Here is a 19,606-nt window from a genome sequence, read left to right on the forward strand (position 1 = left end):
TCTTGGAACCTTGCTCTGGGTCGGCACATGATAGACTTCCACAGGTTCAGTGTCCTGATGCAGAGATGTTCACCAGAGTTTGTTCTGCAACAGTGTGAGTGTGTGATGAATGCCTGGGGCTTGGAGAGGGGTGTGTATCCACTGAAGAAGTGTGGATTGGATGCCTGTGGAACAGGATTTGTCAAAAGAACAATCTGAGGGTGTGGGTTCTGTATGCTGCTCTTTCCCAGTAGTGTCCACATAGGTACCGTGATACCTATGGAGGATGGTCGAAGTCGCTTGTATTGCTCATTCTCACATAAGCGTGAAAGATCATTGGCTTCCCCATGTTTGGACCTAGGTCAGAAGCTCGCAGTTAAATAAATGTGGAAAAAAGATCACGCCATTCAGCCAGTCATTTGACAGCTTTAATTAATTCTTAATTCCTGTGATTGGTGAGAAACCGTTTATGCAGTGTTTCCATTGTTCTAATGCAACCTTCATGGCGAGGAATTCCCCGTTATGTCATAGTTACCTCATACATCATAGTTTTGCCCGGCAGGGGCAGGTTTGTTTAGGTAAAAAGTACATAGGTGTAGCCTGGTGGGTCTTCTTCATTACTGCTATAAAAATGCCCCTACCCCTGTCTCTGAAGCATCCACCATGACTACTAATGGAAGGTTTGGGTCTGGGCGACAACATTGGGACTGCAATGAAGCGATCTTTGAGCTTGGACAACACTGTGGAGCCAGCAGACGTCCACTGTAGGATACGAGTTTCACAAGACTGAGTGGGTTGACTAAACAGCTAAGTCCTATTATAAATCAGCAGAGCCAGGAACCCTTTGAAGGTGTTTGACCATGCAAGGCTGGGACTAGTTTATCACAGCCTTGAATTTGTCATCATTCTCTCACTCCCTGCTTACTCGGAGCATAACCCAGGAACTGCACCTCCCTACAAAGGACACAGACGTAAAGCTGGTTTTCTTCATGTTTTTGGCAAACATGGTCCTCAAAGGGATTAGAAAACAGCCATTTATTGATCACATCATGGAAGACATCACTCATGAAAGATTGCAACAACCTTGGTAGAGATGGAATAACTGTACAATGAGTTCGGTGAAACGCCTCCCTAAAACCTACATAGGAGGCATAGCTGATCCTATACTCCAAGCGTTGGCCCAGACACTTCACTGCACGGTGTAACTGCTGAAGGTGAGACTCCAACAAACCCAGGCAGCTCCCTAAAACCTGGTCTAGGTGTTGCATCTCAGGCTCATCTGCTGGGTCTAGATCTGCTATATTCTGTGATGAAACAGACCGGGCCACAGGTAGGATCCAGAAGCAGGCCACCTCACTGCACAAACCAGAGCAGGACCAGAGACAAGCAAGACGTTGTCAAACACCTGAGCTATAGACAGGCAGCAGAACAGAAAAGAGATGCAGAACTCCAGAAACTACACAAAACAAGCAAGGAGTCAAAGCACATAGCAAACGAGTCACAGACCAGTTTGGTATGCACACAGAGACTGTTGGCAATACTTCACAAAGAACCAGATGTCCTGAAAGCATTATATAGCATTCTACTGATCTGAAACAGGTGACTGTAATCAGTAGCCATGGAGACTGCTTAGTTGTCTGGAGATGAGGACCTCTGGTGGCTGGATGTGTGCACTGCAGAATCTTCTCTGTCTAATGTCACTGATGCTGCTTCTCTTCAGAGACACTCTCACATTTACACATGCAGATACCCAAACACACTTTACTGCCTTGCAAATGTATTTCTCATGTGTCTCTATAACGTCTATCAGGGCTATTTCTAAGGGCAATCCAAGCAAGATAATCCGTCCCACTTTTACAGGTGAATTCACTTACAGGAGGTGCAGAAGGGGTAGTGTTTGGCTCTGGACATTTTTGTACAATGCTACAGGTCTCATGCAAACTGGACTGCACGGGATGGTTTTAAACGCTCTCGTTACTGTAAGGTTCCTTGTCTCCTGACTTTTGTCATAGGAAGAGCTCACAAAGAAATAGAAAAGAGGGCCTCTGAACACTGCGAATATCATCAGAGGGAAAGTGTTAGCATACAGGGCCTCTGAACACTGCAAATATCGTTAGAGGGATGGTGTTAGCATACAGGGCGTCTTAACACTGTTAATATTGTTAGAGGGAAGGTCAGCATACAGGGTCTCTGAACAATGTGAATATCATCAGAGGAAAAGTGTTAGCATACAGGGCTTCTGAACACTACAAATATCGTTAGAGGGATAGTGTTAGCATACAGGGCCTCAACACTGTGAATGTTAACGGGAAGGTGTTAGCATAGAGGGCACCTGAACACACTGCTCATGGCAATAAAACAAGCCTGAAAATCCCCCTCCACCGTACTGCTGCTTCTTAGCTACATAAAACCTGACAGGATGATTGTATTCAGATTGTATTCAGATTGTGAAACATGTAATCCTCTCAGAAAGTCAATTTTGATTAAAAGGAAATAAACTACAGAACACAAGCAATCAGATCATGTTTATCAAACACTAACTCAGCGGTGCAGCTTTTAGATCAGAAACGATTTGCACATTTTTTGAGCCAAGTTGTGTGTGAGTTCACGCCTTTGGGGGGTGTTTTGCTGTTAACATGAAGCTGCCTAAAGTGTTTGGAAGGCCTGTTATCTTTGCTGTTTCATGCAGTAATCTGATAGGTCCAGCCTACAAGCCTGTGACTCACGGCACATCACCACTTCTCCTAGGGCTCTTGGCCTCAGATGTGTGTGTGTGCGTGAAATCTTAAAGTGCTGGATTTTATGTCCCCAGCCTTTCGCTCTTGAACAAATATAAATGCCATACTGCACAAGTTTGCGGTTTTGGCCAGTCACAAAACCAGATGATGTCATCCGTAGGACAGTGTGACTTGTACTTTTAGGCTGTTAAATAAAACAGAATGGAAAGAATGCGGGCAACACTAATGCTAACTTTTATTTTTTACTTTCTGACATTAAAATCCTCTATTATCTGCCTGTACAGTTTTCCCAGGATTGTTAATTATTTTCTCCCAGACACAGAAGTAATTCCAAATAAGAGGAATCTTGTAATGTTCACGTCTGAAAATGTTTATGTTTACGGATAAAATATCCACCTCCTATAACAGCATGAACACAGTAGAAAGCTGCTGGCACAGGGGAGGTAACATCTTAATGTTTATTAAAATATAGGATTCTTCTCTGAACAAAGTAATAATATGTCTCATCATAAATAAAATTAATGATCTGTTTAATTGACCAGTCCAAAACAATACATTCACAGTAAACCTGTCGCATTGAACTGAATATAAAAGGCAAGAGTTATCATTTATTTATTTATTTACTTATTTATTTATGTCTTAGCAAAGTGTCCATGCTTTACCGCCTGCACCCACATGAGACCTCTTGTTAGCAGTTGCTGCATATGATGCTTAAGAAGGCAAAGAGACACTCATGTTTAACACCACCCACACACAGCAAACACTTCTCCTGATAATTCACTCTGCCAACATTGTGTCACTCTCTCTTGTTACCTGACCAGAATTCATACACAGGGGCTGTGAGGAGTGTGTGATTACCCCTGAATTATTTAACACACACACACACACATACACACACACACACACACACACACACACACACACACACACACACACACACACACACATACACACACACACACACACACACACACACAGGCGTTCTGCAGACAGAGTGGTGGGGGAGGGGCTTTAGGTGCAGCTGACGTGATAGGCCATGTGGCTCCGGCTGCCTCGGGACATCTGTCCTCCAGAAGCAGAGCGTCTCTGTCCTGAAGGACCATCACCTTTCACAAGATCTCCAACAGAGCCACAGCAGGACAGACCAGCCACCAATTTCTAGTTTGAACACACCTTCCCTGCAACTATGGCTAGAAACGCGTCTTTTGTGCATGCATTGCAACGCACTAATTCAGAGCCCTTACAGATGGCATGTGGCAATTTGTGCCATGAGGCTTAGAACCCTGGAACCCTAAGGAACCTTGGAACCCTAAAGAACCTTGGAATCCTAAAGAACCTTGGAACCCTGAAGGAACCCAAGAATCTCTGTTGCTATGTCACTTGGGTTTGTTGAATGTGAACAATTAATTACTTTTCTGTGTATTTATTTTCGAATGAGGAAACACAGATAAAAGAAATGCAAAGCTTGTTTGGCAATAGGCAATACTTTCAAGACATGGCAGACCCTGCATGTTCCATACATAAATTAATATTAGTTGCATGCAGTACATGAACATACTAGCTAACAGTGATGGGGACTAAATTAACCTCTCCATAATGAACTTGGGAGAATTCCCATTTTTTTTAGTGCTTTCCAGTTTAGTTCCCCTGTTCCCAGTAGGTGTTGTCCAAATCCACTTAACCCAGAGTCAGTGCCCAGGTCTTTCCTCAGAGATGTGATTATATCTCCGCGTGTCCTTCATGACTCCAGACTGCTCCTGTGGCCCATAATACTGGGAGGCACCACACATGTAGTGGAGAGTGAACTGCTGGTACGTCTGGTATGCAGAGACTGACAACACCCCCCCCACACACACACATACCACACCACACCCCCCACCTCCACACCACACACCCCTCTAGCCCCACCACATTCCCGTTTAGAAGGCCCTAGCACGCCACTGTACGGCCACCCTCTAGGTTCATATTATGCATGAAACTACCTCACGTCTGTGTTCTCCAATAATGACTTATTCATCTTTTTGGAAGGGGGATAACTTTATCTTTTTTTAATGCATGTGCTGTTCTATTCCGCTTCCCTGCAAATGTAATTTCCAAAGGTCACCTTCTCTCAGAGTGAATTACCTCCAGTGTCATTTCAGTCACCAACACACTAAGAATGAGATAACAGTTTGATTCAGTGATTTGCCACTTCTTGCAGGTTACCTTTAATGTTTTTTAAACTTGATCAGAGACACAGCTGCTAGATTAGATTAGATTCAACTTTGTCATTACACATGTAGAGGCATAAGGCAATGAAATGCAGTTTAGCATCTAAGCAGACGTGCAAGTAAACATACTACTATAAACATACAGATAGTAATATAACAATGTACAAATACAATGGATATCTGGATGATTGGATTTGTGCATCTAAATGTATATGCATTATACACATAATCAAAGATAATATACAATAGGTGTGTACAATGACTATACTGTGCAGTTTTTGACCTGTAGAGAGATGTGGGTGACAGAGTTCAGTAAGGAGACAGCTCAGGTGAAGAAGCAGTTCCTCAATCGCTTCTCTTGGTCTTGAGACTCCTGAAGTACCTGCCAGAGGGCAAGAGGGCAAAATCTATGGGCAGGGTGGGAGGAGTCTTTTGAGGGTGGGAGGAGTCCTTCAGGGTGGGATGAGTCTTTCATGGTGGGAGGAGTTTTTCCAAATGCTGCGAGTTCTACGCATACGGTGTTTCCTCTGGACATCCTCAGTGAGTGGAGATGGAGTTCCTGTGTTACTCTTGGCTGTTTTCACCACTCGCTGCAGTGTCGTTCCCATACCAGACTGTGACACAGCTGGTTAGGATAGAAGGTAGCAGTACTTCAGTGGTACGAGTTGGATACTTAACGAGTAGATAGCTTGTGTGATTTGTTTGTGTAGAATGGTAGGTTGTTTGATGTGTTTAGTCAGCTTTAGGCAAAATGTATCTACCGGTAGTCATTATTGACATACATACATTGGGTATTTCTACTGAAGATCCATTGGTTAGGAACAATAATCTATTTTCTTACCCCCCATGTTTTTTCTCACATTTTTTTTTATCATTTCTGGAGGGAAACATTGCTGTTATTTTACAAAATGAAATTCAGGCAAAGCTACTGCTGGTTCTTTATGCTGATACACCATGAACTGGTGATAAAGGGGAATGTGTTACATCTGGTCACTCTACAAACAGGCGGAAGGTTCTGGGGCAGTGGGAGGTTTTTGATCTCAAGGCTAATAGTGTCACTTATGGCTCTGCCCACCTCCTCTCTGCCTCGTGGTCGTGTGCTTTTACTTCCAACTATGTTTTTAGGTTTCCTCAGTTTTCCTTCTGTCTGCCACACCTCTGTACCTTGTGTCCCCGCCTTTGATTATTGTTTCTAGCTGTGTCTTGTTTGGTCTGTATATTTTATCCTTGTGTTTACCAGTTACATTTGTCAGTTATTGTGAATGCACGTTATTGGTCTCTTGTGATCTGTGTGTACATTTCTTCTAGTTGCTAGTTCTATGGTGGTTGTGTTTCCCTCGTTGTTTTAGTTGTAGTCTTCAGATTAATTTTGGTTTAATTCTTCCCATGTCTGTCTTCTCTGATAGTTTTCTGCTCGGTGTCTTCACGTCAGTGGTGTTTGATATCTTACGTGTGGTTTGGTGTTACGTTTTTTGATGTCAGCATTGTTATTTCCTTTCTGTTAATTATTTGTATTAAATATATAAACTCCTGCAAATGTGCATACAAAGCATTTATTTCTTCACTTGATTGACTATTATTATTACTTTGCAACTTGAGTGACTATCAAGTGAGTCACTTGAGTGACTCTACACCTCTTCGACTGTTAATGACAGTAGTGGAAATACAAGTTCAACACTGTTACTGAACACCCTCCTGGTGTTAATGACAATAGTGGAAATACAAGTTCAACACTGTTACTGAACACCCTCCTGGTGTTAATGATAGCAGTGCAGGTAGAAGCTCACCACTGTTACTGAACACCTTCATGGTGTTAATGACAGTAGTAGAGGTAGAAGCTCACCACTGTTACTGAACACCATCCTGGTGTTGTATTCCTAAAGAAATAGAGGTTTGTCCTAACTTGTTCTCCACCTGTACTGCTTCAGGACTTATAAATATCACATTAGTGAATTCTTTCTTTGTTTAAAGCATGGTGCCCTTTTCTACATTTTAAAAGATCTACAGGATAAACTCTCCTGGCATCTGATAAAATCAACCAGTTAGTGCCCAGTCTCGCCTACTCACATAGACACTCTGTGTACAATATATCTCTAAAGTGTAATAAAAAATGTAACGGTATGAAAATCTATATCCTAACATGTAGATAGTGTTGATCATGTAGACTGTGTGTGTTGTCTTCCAGAGACAGTCAAAGAGCTGTGTTGGAGTGGGAGAGTGTCCTGGCCTCAACGTTAGCGCTCTGCTGTCCCCGGTTGCCCTAGATTTCTTCAGCAGTCAGATGACCGTTCCAGTGGTGGAATTCACATATTCAGGCAGTCCAGTAGAGGTACACACACACACACACACACACACACACACACACACACACACACACACACACACACACACACACACACACATACACACACACACACACACACACACACACACACACACACACACACACACACACAAACACACATACACACACACACACACACACACACACACACACACACACACACACACACAAACACACATACACACACACACGCACACACACACACACACACACAAACACACATACACACACACACACACACACACACACAAACACACATACACACACACACACACACACACAAACACACACACACACACACAAACACACATACACACACACACACACACACACACACACACAAACACACACACACACACATACACACACACACACACACACACACAAACACACACACACACACACACACACACACACATGAACATGAACATACACACATATAGACACGTGCACTCACACACACACACGTGAACATACACACACACATACACACAAATGCACTCACACAAACACACACACACACACACATACACACACACACACACACACACACACACACACACACATGAACATGAACATACACACATACAGACACGTGCACTCACACACACACACGTGAACATACACACACACATACACACAAATGCACTCACACAAACACACACACACACACACACACAAACACAAACACACAAACACACACCTGCCTTATCCATAAAGCTTAGACACTTTTCATTTTCATGAAATGCTTCCATCTGTTTAGTAAGGAAACAGACACGCAAATAAATCCACACTAGATCATACAGTCTGAAATGAGACAGGAAGCATGCCGTTTTCAGCAAGGGGGGATTGTTTTTGTTATGGTTTCCAATCCAGAGGCCAAAATGTTCAGCTGTGTAAAAGAGATCTGAGCTCCACCCATGGTGCGTGGTGAGAGGTGGTGCTGGAGCTCAGTGGTGTGACTGACACCACCAGCACCAAAACACAGCTTGATCATCAGCATGTAAATCCCACCTCCATATGCTTCTGCCAATTTGCATGTAGTTGTTAGCTGTTGTTTGGTTTTTACCCAATTAAGTCCCTTTCAGTTGCTGCAGGGGGCTTTTCTCTGAAGCAGTGTAACCCAGCCCGTGTCCTCCTAAGCACTCGTCTGTGCAGTCGAGCAGCGTGTTAGCAGCTTTGCAGGAGGATGCTAACCGCTCCGTTTACAATATGGCCGTGTCTGTATGGAAGGGAACACCCGCCTCAGTGAGAGAGTGATCTTAGCAAATCACTTAGAACAAAAGAAGAATTTTTTAAATTTGGAATTAATTTCTTTCATAGACAGTGTTGTTGGGGGTCATGTGAGGCCAAAATTGTGACTGCTTGCAAAAATGACATGTAATCTGCGAGGTGATACAGCTGCTTGGAAACACCATATGTTGCTCCTTCACGACAGCTAGTCTTGTGACAGCATTTCGGTCCACTGCACATTTGTGTGTGTGTTAAGCATCTGTCCCATCACTCCCTCTCCTGACTAGACGCACTCCAGACAGGCGAGAATGTGCACAACGCTTCATGACTGATCTGTCATTCACCCGCAACAACTATCTCACAGATCTACACACAGCCTCACACGCACACACACAGCTGTACACACACCTGCTATACACACGCATACTGTAGCTGTAGTTTGCTGTAATAAGCTTTAGTTAACTAGTAAACTGTTGTAAGCTGTATTTAGCAGTAGTGCCTGTTCTGAAACATTCACTGAAAACAAGTGGGCAAAGACAGCATTGCGGATAGTGATGGGTGTTAATGCAGGCTGGTTTAGAATGAGGTGGGATACATCATGTGCATGAACACTCCTTCAGGCATCAGACTGCAACTTCATCCAGTTTCTAGCTCATATGAACACTTATGAAAACTCATTGGTGTGCTCTGTGTATGAACACTTATGAACAGTCACAGGTGTGCTCTGTGTATGAACACTTATGAACAGTCACAGGTGTGCTCTGTGTTTGAACAGTTATGAACAGTGACTGGTGTGCTCTGTGTATGAACAGTTATGAACAGTCACAGGTGTGCTCTGTGTATGAACAGTTATGAACAGTCACAGGTGTGCTCTGTGTTTGAACAGTTATGAACAGTCACTGGTGTGCTCTGTGTATGAACAGTTATGAACAGTCACAGGTGTGCTCTGTGTATGAACAGTTATGAACAGTCACAGGTGTGCTCTGTGTATGAACAGTTATGAACAGTCACTGGTGTGCTCTGTGTATGAACAGTTATGAACAGTCACAGGTGTGCTCTGTGTATGAACACTTATGAACAGTTACAGGTGTGTTCTGTGTATGAACAAAATATATGAATAGTTCAAATGAGCTCATATGTAGTAATAGTTAGACATATTTGTTGTAGTTTGTTTGTGTGTTTGGTTTGAATGTTAACACTGAGGCAGGTTTAGGATGTGTTAAACTGAACCATGTACACATTTTAAAGGAAATCAGCCCATGGGGAAAATCTTTAACAGTTTATGCAGCTATAAAGTTGAAAGTTATTTTCCAAACCCATTTGACTAGAACAGAGATAATTAACTATACAATATCATAAATGTCTAGTGCATTCCAATGGGTCATCCAGCTCTTCTGATATAGGGCCTTCTACACTGGTTACTGCTCCAGTGTGAGTCCCCTAATCAGACTGGTACTCAGACTCCAGTGTGAGTCCCATAATCAGACTGGTACTCAGACTCCAGTGTGAGTCCCATAATCAGACTGGTACTCAAACTCCAGTGTGAGTCCCATAATCAGACTGGTACTCAGATTCCAGTGTGAGTGCCCTAATCAGACTGGTACTCAGACTCCAGTGTGAGTCCCATAATCAGACTGGTACTCAGACTCCAGTGTGAGTGCCCTAATCAGACTGGTACTCAGACTCCAGTGTGAGTCCCATAATCAGACTGGTACTCAGACTCCAGTGTGAGTCCCATACTCAAACTGGTACACGCTCACCCTGAGGTCATGCGCAGCCCAGACTCATGCTCACCTGCCTGTGCACTGAGGGACAACTCCAAAGCAGAAGAGACACATTCCACAGAGGAGCGTGCGACTCCTTGGACATTCGTAAGGAGAATGCAGCATAGCGGGGTTTTCTCTCTTGTAAAGTTTCACACTAACCCAATCTTCCAGTACTGGACGGGCCAAACTCGTTTCTGACACGCATCTGCGGTCACACACACCTCATTCCCCACAGTCTGTGCTGTCCTCACAAGGACAGGGGTTCCTTTCAGTCTTCCCTTCAACTGTTTTAGGGAGAAGAGTGATATAAATTGACAACAGCTTTAAAATAAACGAGAAATAACAGAACATGCACAAAGAGCGCCCCCTGGGGGTGGAAGGGAGTCTTCTTACCCTCGGGGCAGAGGGACGTCTTCATCTAAAAGACTGTTGTTGAGATGCCTTTAACTCTTAGGCATGTGTTGTATTGTCTCTAGAATAGAAGGAAATAGAGTTGGACCCCAAGCACTCTGATCTCTCTTTGATCTTTTGTAGTGCGCTTTTTGTTTTTGCTTTTTTTGTACCAACAACACCATCAGCAACAAATGGATCTGGTCTGTGCCAAGTTTTACGAGAGCAGAATGTGGACTCTAAATCTGAAGGCGATGTTTCAGAAGACAAATGTTCAGGTGCTTTTATTTGGGCAGGAGGGGCTGTTAGGCAAACTGCCCTTCACAGGAGCCCTGAAAGCCCCTGTGGAAGGTTGTTTTCTGGCCTTCTCTCTCTCTCTCTCTCTCTCTCTCTCTCTCTCTCCCTCCCTCTCTCCTGTCTTACGTTGTGTTGTGACATGTCTTGTGATATGATGGTTTGTGTATCTTGTCTAACTCATATGCATGGTGATGAGCATTTATCAATTAAAGTAACTGAACTGTATTGCTTCACTACACCTCACAGCCCACATTAGGCCAGAGGGAATGAGCAGTGTTTAGAACAGGCTTCCTTAGCTCCGCGGAGTAATACTGACACACTGGAGCCAGTGAGTTAACACTTACACACTCAGTTAATACTGACACACACACAGAGTTAATACTGACACTCACACACAGTCAGTTAACACTGACACAGTCGCACCCGGAATATGGCACCCTGTTTTTTAAGTGCATTAGTTCATTTAATGCCAATACTGCGGTAATAGTGAGGATCAGAGGTGGGGGGGATTGGGTGTGTGTGTGTGTGTGTGTGTGTGTGTGTGTGTGTGTGTGTGTGTGTGTGTGTGTGTGTGTGTTGAGTGTGTTTAGTGTGTGTACATATGTACAGAAATGTATCCATGCATATGACCAAGTGACTGGAAATGTGAAAGTCTAGTTTAGTCTTTAAGTTAAAATCCAAATCTTTGAAAAGATCTGGACATTTATGTCTCAAACTCAAGTAAATGTGCTCAGATTGTATTAGTGCAGATTATATTAGTACAGATTGTATTGGTACAGATTATATTAGTACAGATTATATTGGTACAGATTATGTTAGTTTTATACAAAACAGTTCCCATGCTCCACCTGCTCCATGCTCCATTAGTACAGTGTGTACTAATGTTTTAATAATGCACTTCCTCTCAGAAGCACTTTTACATTTTATACTCAAATGAAAGTCCCATAAAAGGAAAATTATTATTGTTATTATGAGGAAACTTACTGTTTTTAGTCCCTAATTATACAGTTACAACATTGAACCTACTAAAGTGTGTGTGTGTGTGTGTGTGTGTGTGTGTGTGTGTGTGTGTGTGTATGTGTGTGTGTGTGTGTGTGTGTGTGTGTGTGTGTGTGTGTGTGTGTGTGTGTGTGTGTGTGTGAACTGTTCTATGAGGGTTCATCCTTGTCTATGCAGACTCACTACATGAATGTTGATTACTGATAGTACAGTCACATATTCCAAACCTGAATGACCTTAAACAAGAAAAGTTGAAAAAGGCTAGTGAGATGTGCCTTTATCAAACACCTTTGCAATGGAGATCGAAATGTATGAGTGAACCTCATTTTAACATCTATTTCAACCCTTTACCTAAACTGGAATGAAAAAAATAAATAATTCCAATGTGTTTAAAGTGTATCAATCTGACATGGGATGGATGGAATCATCTAGCCGGCATCATGATAGCTCACTAGAAGATTGAAGACCCCTGACGTCTGGAGATGAATGACATCAAACTACACAGTCATTCAGACATCTCACAGTAACGCCATGATTCCATGAGAAGGTCACATGAGATGATGATCACATGAGAAGGTCACTTATCTTGGCATTATCAATACAATAAGTGTCTTTTCAAGGCAAGTTTATTTATACAGCAGCTTTCATACACACCAGCATTTCAAATAAGCTTATTACAACCTGAGATCTGTCACCTCGGGAAGATCACGAGATCTGTCACCTTAGGAAGATCAAGATCAAACAAGGTTTTAAATGAATAAAATAATGGAAACCAATTAAATAAAGAAATTAAATCAACAAAAGATTGATTTTCAACAAGCTCTACGATGGGTTGCAGTACCAAAGTACAGTTATTTCATGCAATTATTTCACAATTTTTATTACATACATCTCGGAAAATATGCAGAGGTCAAGACCCCAGTGACCTCAGTGGTTCATTGGTGGAAATAGGCATAGTGGCTGCGGGTGACTTTGCATACCAATAGCTTGTGTGTGTGTGCGTGTGTGTGCGTGTGTGTGTGTGTGTGTGTGTGTGTGTGTGTGTGTGTGTGTGTGTGTGTGTGTGTGTGTGTGTGTGTGTGCTTGTATAATTGCTGCACACAGCTTGTTCCTCCAGCCTAATGCATGGTGTCAGATGAAGTAGTCTTCCTTGGCATAATTCAGTGTGTGCTACTAACTCGGCCCTGGACCAGATGGCAGTCAGGCGTCTCAGGCGACAGTACAGTCAGTTTAAACAGGTGCCCAGGTGTTCTCATATGAATCACTGGCATCTCCTGAGAGCCATCAGCCAGGCAGAGTTAACCTGGAAAAGCTTTGTGGGCCACGGACGGACAGCATGTTCGGGTTTTAAGTCAGAGATGTTCCTCGAAGCTAATGAAGTCAGCAATGTGAAGAAACTACAGCTGGAACCCAGACCCTCACAGCCCCACAATCCTCTGGGTCATGCAGAGCTCTGATTCAACACTTCAGTAAAGGACCACTGCAGAAATACCACCATCTGGCTCCGCCCATGACAGTGACCCCATTTGATGGTGATTTCTGATGAGGTTGCAAAGGGGGGCACATTCTGGATGTGAAGGTATGCAGATACTGACAGATTTGCATCTCATTAGTGAGCTTCTCCTGTTAATCATGACAGTAACTAATTAGAACGGTGCCCTCTTGCATATGGTTAATGGACCAGACTAAAGAAATAAAAGTCAGTATACACCCTGCTGTCTTATACACATGAACTACAATCTACTGCTGAATAAAGTTTGTTGTTACTTGCTGTAGGGTAAGAGCTCAGTCTAGACATGCATACATCGCAGCAGCCTTTAACCGTTATGGCATAGTGCCCGTTAAGAGCAGCTGTGATGGTTGTAACTTAGGTTTGATCATTGAATCCATCGATGATCCTCCAGGCACTGAGCTGAGAAAAGGAAGGATTATAATGGTCTCAGGTAATTCATTACCACAGTGACAAAAAAAACTGTTACCTTTGAGAGTTTAATGTTTAATCGAAGAGCAATCAAAGAGGCTGTTTGAGAGGAGTGCACCTCCGCAGAACACCAGGCACACGGGATCCCACTAAACAAAGACTAGCAATGTCAGTCACAGTCTTCAGTATGGCTAAGCGTTCTGTAGTAGATATGTGTTTTCTCCTTAATGTTGGTTTGATATTAACATGTTTTGCTTTTATTTGAGTGTTTTTTTTGAGTGAGATGATTCCACAATAAACACAACGCACTTCCCATACGACCGATTCTTTCACCTGGAAATGAACTTTGGTCATTTTCCATAAGACAGTATTCCATATTTTGGCGATATTTTGGCAATATTCCATAGGAGTAATCATTTTCACCTTGAAGTGAAATTCAGTCATTTTCCTCTGCCAGAGCTATTATTGTAATGGGGAAATTAAGACAATGAGGGAAGGGAGTGAATTCTCACTCTGTCCCTTGTAGATGCAGTGTGGAGAGGGAGGAATGCTAAGCAAACAGGGGCCATTTCAGCAGAGCAAGCAGTGCTTTGTTCGTGGCGCAGTGTGTATGATTTAGCTTGTGAACTGCCATGGCGTTTTTGGCCCTTAGCCTGCCACACACATTATGTTTGGTGCATTGTGGCACCAGAGGGTCTTTTATTCAAACGCCCCATCCGTCTGTGCTGGGAACATGCTGCGATTCTTTACAATGACAAAATCTGCAAATTGTTTCATTCATTCAGTCATTTGATTTCTAGGATCTTAAGTAGCTCATGTCTTAATGCTCGGTAATCAGCTGTAATGCTGTCTGCTGTAACGAGCTCACGTGAAATTTCAGAAGCTCAAGCTAACTGATTACATGGAACTACATATTCCTTTTTCTGCCTGAGGACAGTATTCAAGTGGCTGTAAGATGATAGCGGGAGTCGTGTGGGCTTGAAAAAAGATCCCTCTCTGTCTGATTCACCACTGTTTTCTTTCAAAGTTACAGCTTGGGATGAGAGGCGTGGCAACTGCTTAGTGTGAGGCGGGAAGGCGGGCTCTCCGTCACAGCCTGCTGTGATAGGCTGAGAGCTGCAGACAGATCTGCTCATCACTCTGGGATTGGCTGAGAGCTGATGACAGATCTTCTCGTCACTCTGTCCAAGTTGTGACAGTCTCTGAGGGACTTTGGGGAACCCTATCTCAAATGGAACATGCAGTTTTCATTCTTCTCACCTTACAGAATGAATGTAGCAATGCATTAATTTCTTCAGCTTCTGTCCACGTAAATCACCTGGCCGCACTTTACACAAGTGTTGGATTACCTCAGAACAGTGAACCTTGAGTTTCACCCTCCCAGTAGGTGATGATGGACGGAAGGCTTCGTAACACCGGAAGGCAAAAACGTTGGGACACTTTGGACATGTTGGACATGTTGGACACGTTGGACACACTGGACATGTTTCTCAACGTAGTGGTGTTCTGTCATGTTTTCTTCAAGAAGAGACCGGCCTGACTCAACAAGACTCAAGACTCATTCTGAGGAGGTAGAGATCACGGCGAGGACGTGGACACAGCTCCCTGAGACTGTTTGACCGGGGTGTCTCGCCTGCTGTTGTCTCATCCAGCAGACATGTCCACCCCATGTCTCATCAGCACCCTCCCTTGGCGTGAGCTGATACAGGACGCTGAGTGCAGATTAGAGAGAAATACAGTGAAATCATCAGCCTCAGCATGTGTGTAATAGCTCGTGTGTGTGTGTGTGTGTGTGTGTGTGTGTGTGTGTGTGTGTGTGTGTGTAATAGCTCACGTTTGCTGGCTGGGTCTTGAGCAGGTACTGCTGTCTGATCAGTGTCTGTCTGTGATTTTTACATTTCACTTTCATTTCTCTTTTGAGTCCACCTGCTGGAGTTAATCAAGAGCTTCTGAAACATCTGAATCACATGTGCCACCACACATTTGAGGGGAGGGAAGGTGATCATTTTATCTTAAAATGCTTCTTGTCTTCCTAGCCCAAGCCTCTTATTGAATTCACTTCTTTTAATGAGCTCTTAGCTGTCCGTGTAAGCCATGTACAAAACATCGAACCTAAACCCTGCAAAGGAGAAAATACTGGTAAAGTGAGAAAAACTGAGCATGACTGGTAAATACAGCAAAGTGATTTTATATTTCCCTCAGTGGTACCCAATCTTACCAGCATTATGGCTCATCATTTACTCTGTGGCAATGCATCATGGCTGACTCTGCCCTGATATCTGGCTCCGCCCTGAAAGCTGACTCCGCCCTAATACCTGACCACACCCTGATAGCTCCTGCCCCTCCCCCCTTTCTCAGCCTCTATTGGTGCTTCGTCCTCAGTGTATTGCTTTCCCATTGTGGATGCGTATTCATCCTGCTTGTTTCCAACAGCAGAACATTAGCTGTGGTTGCTGGGGGGAGATGTTACAGCTCCACAGCGCTGTCCTGCACTTCAAAGCCAGGAGCAGGATGTTCCGCACTCGCTGACGCTTTAGAGCAGGTTGATGTATCGCCTCACGTTGATTATGCAATTCCAAGCCCCATTTTCCAGCTTACATAAACAGCATGTGTCCCGCACGGCGTTACAGCAGGACTGTGATCACTTCTCCGCCGTCCCGCTATCTGCTGACAGCACCACTGGGCTTCCTGGCCCTCTCTCGTACCCCTCACACCCCCCGGGGTCCCACCGCCTGCAGCCTCTCACACACTAATGTGTTGTGTGTGTGTGTGTGTGTGTGTGTGTGTGTGTGTGTGTGTGTGTGTGTGTGTGTGTGTGTGTGTGTGTGCGTATGTTTGGTGAGTGCTGCTCATACACTGCTCGTCAGGAGATAGAGCCGGCTGCTCAACTCCTGCACAGGTCTCCGCCTGCTGTCTCAACAAGTGATTACAATCAAGTTAAACACTGCTTAGCCCCACTTTACAGAGGCGGCCTCACTTTACAGAGGCGGCTTCACTTTACAGAGCGCCACTTTACAGAGGCGGCCTCACTTTACAGAGCCCCACTTTACAGAGGCGGCCTCACTTTACAGAGCCCCACTTTACAGAGGCGGCCTCACTTTACAGAGCTCCACTTTACAGAGGCGGCCTCACTTTACACAGTCCCACTTTACAGAGGCCCACTTTACAGAGGCGGCCTCACTTTACAGAACCCCACTTTAGAGAGGCGGCCTCACTGTACAGAGCCCCACTTTACAGAGGCAGCCTCACTTTACAGAGGCTCACTTTACAGAGGTGACCTCACTTTACAGAGCCCCACTTTACACAGGCACTTTCCAGCTGGACAAGCATCACATTGGTCTGGGATTAGGGAATATAATAGATTACCCACTGGAATATTCCAAATTCCATCTATTTTATAATCTCCTAATTTTTTTAAGTCAGTGTCAGTGAAAGAGAAAGTTTTTCATCCCTTTTGTTGGCCAGCAGTGTTATGATCACATGTTTTATAGAAGCTCTAAGTGGTAATGACAGGCAGTTTAATTGCTGGTTGCAGATTTGGCCCCTTCAGTCATAACAGCATTTGTTTGCCTGGAGATCAAATTGGAGTGTGTTGTCTTTATGTTTGGGTAACAGTAGAGCTCGCTGCCAGACCTCAGGAGATTACAGCTTTTTTCCCCAGAAGCTCTCTGGCCAGACACAGCTGTCTGCGTGGAATGGTGCAGTTTGAGTTTGGGCCGGGTCAGTGTCTGTACACAGGGGCACCTTCTCCTTACACGCAGCTCTGTTGTTCCCTGATTGTTCCGTCATGAAGCACAAGCTCACTTGGTGGAGAATGTCGCCCGGAGAAAGCTCGGAGAAGCTCGGCACGGTCCCAGACGCGCCGCACACTTCACCTCTCCTCCCGAGCCGTCTCGAGAGCTTTTAGCGCGCTCTCCCGTCTGTAGTGTAATGGGGTTTCATTCAGATCGGCCCACGAAGTGCCCGGCTTCTGCACTGCCGCGTGCCAACGGCTCCATAACAGCAAACATGCTTTGCAGAAAATGACTTTTGACGAACAATTGCACTGCTGCAAGAGTATTATTACAGGAAGGTGCTTATTACAGGAAATGTCTTCTCCTGGCTTTTGTTTGCCTGAGATCATATGTATCAACTGATGTGAGATGTCCTCACAAATGTTTGAGTAATAGTCCCTGGCAGATTACTGTGCTTGGCAACATCAAGGTCTGATCTTCAGAGAGCTGGAGAGCGGAGTGGACCGTGCGGTTCTGGAGAGCGGAGTGGGCCGTGCGGTTCTGGAGAGCGGAGTGGGCCGTGCGGTTCTGCCGCTAATGCCTCGTGTTCCTTGTGTATACGTCTTTGTTGTCCTGCATGGTCAGTACAAAGAGAGACAGGGAGACCCGGAGGAGGACAGGGAGACCCGGAGGAGGACGGGGAGACCCGGAGGAGGACAGGGAGACTGTTCTCTGGACATCTTTTGTGGTGCCATCTTTCCAGCGTATCCCAAATCCTGTGCTATGTGTGTGTGTGTGTGTGTGTGTGTTTGTGTGTGTGTGTGTGTGTATGTGTGTTTGTGACTGTGTTTGTGTGTGTTTTTTTAGGTTTATTATTACATTTCTTTACACTCATGGATCTGGAGCACTCAGTCCACTGTGTGTGTGTCTTTGTGTGTCTTTGTGTGTGTGTGTGTGTGTGTGTGTGTGTGTGTGTGTGTGTGTGTGTGTGTGTGTGTGTGTGTGTGTGTGTGTGTGTGTGTGTGTGCATGTACGTGTTTGTGAGAGATATTGTACACAATACACACTATATGCATTTGTGTGTCCATTCCTATCAGACGTTAGAGTGTTTTATTTTTGCTATTTGACGGGTGACTCATAGCTTTGGTGAGTCACTGATGTCAAACCTTCAAATTTGTGATCAGAAGACCCATGGCAGCATGCTAGTCCTCTCCATCGTGCCACACACCCTCTTCAGAAGCTCATATTCTTAAATATTCACGTTTGAAATGCAGTTCATGAAGGTAGATGAACCTTGTGAGTCAAAAACATTGTTATTTATTGTTTTTTTTATGAGTTTATATTTGTGAGGCTTGTAGTGTGTATCTGCTGGTTTGATATAGCCCTTGAAATGTCAAGGATAGATTGTAATGATCCTCTTATGGCTGGAGCTGCTATTGAGATGATGCTTGGGGTGTAAAAGTGAATGTATTGTTGAAATGAGGGTTACTGCTCAGACAAGCACATTTCAAACATCCATTATGGTAATAGAAGCCATCTTTACAGTAGCATGGTTGGAAAAGTGATCAGTTATATTTTGAAGGACTTATGAGTGTTTCTACCCGTTCTCTCTGTCTTAGAGAGCCTGCTTCCTCTCAGAGGCTTCCTTCCCCTCCGAGGCATCGTTACTGGAGACCTTGGATCCTGCCTTCAAACTTCACGAGACGGTTGCTAAGGTACATTCCTCCTCTGTCTCCCAACTTCACAGCCTCACAGCAGTGCTTCTGGGTGTTTCCTGTTACCTTGTTCTCAAGTGCATACTGACCACAATAATCCACACTTCTGCAAATGTATTTCAGTTGAAGAGCATAGCTGTTAGCTCATAGATCTATGACGTCAGGGTCACGGTCAGGGTCACAGTCAGGATCACTGTCACAGTCAGGGTCACGGTCTGTCTCTCGTCATGCCTGGTTCTGGATTCCTCAGCTCCTCATTTTTATGCAAGGCTGATGTTAGCACTCAGCCAAGCCTCTTCTT

General features: G+C 44.2%; 1 protein-coding gene across 5 annotated transcripts in view; it reads left to right on the top strand.

Annotated features, from left to right (window-relative positions):
* The window catches only part of naaladl2 (N-acetylated alpha-linked acidic dipeptidase like 2), a 177,677-nt gene that overhangs the window by 123,864 nt on the left and 34,207 nt on the right, over positions 1 to 19,606 (top strand). For all 5 annotated transcript variants that reach the window (XM_077023405.1, XM_077023403.1, XM_077023404.1 and 2 more), the window contains 2 exons: positions 7,113 to 7,256; positions 19,210 to 19,305. In XM_077023405.1, the coding sequence (XP_076879520.1) occupies positions 7,113 to 7,256; positions 19,210 to 19,305 (240 nt within the window). The remainder of the gene's footprint in view (positions 1 to 7,112; positions 7,257 to 19,209; positions 19,306 to 19,606) is intronic.

Source organism: Brachyhypopomus gauderio, chromosome 12 (assembly GCF_052324685.1).
Source record: "Brachyhypopomus gauderio isolate BG-103 chromosome 12, BGAUD_0.2, whole genome shotgun sequence".
In the NCBI taxonomy this organism is placed as follows: domain Eukaryota; kingdom Metazoa; phylum Chordata; class Actinopteri; order Gymnotiformes; family Hypopomidae; genus Brachyhypopomus; species Brachyhypopomus gauderio.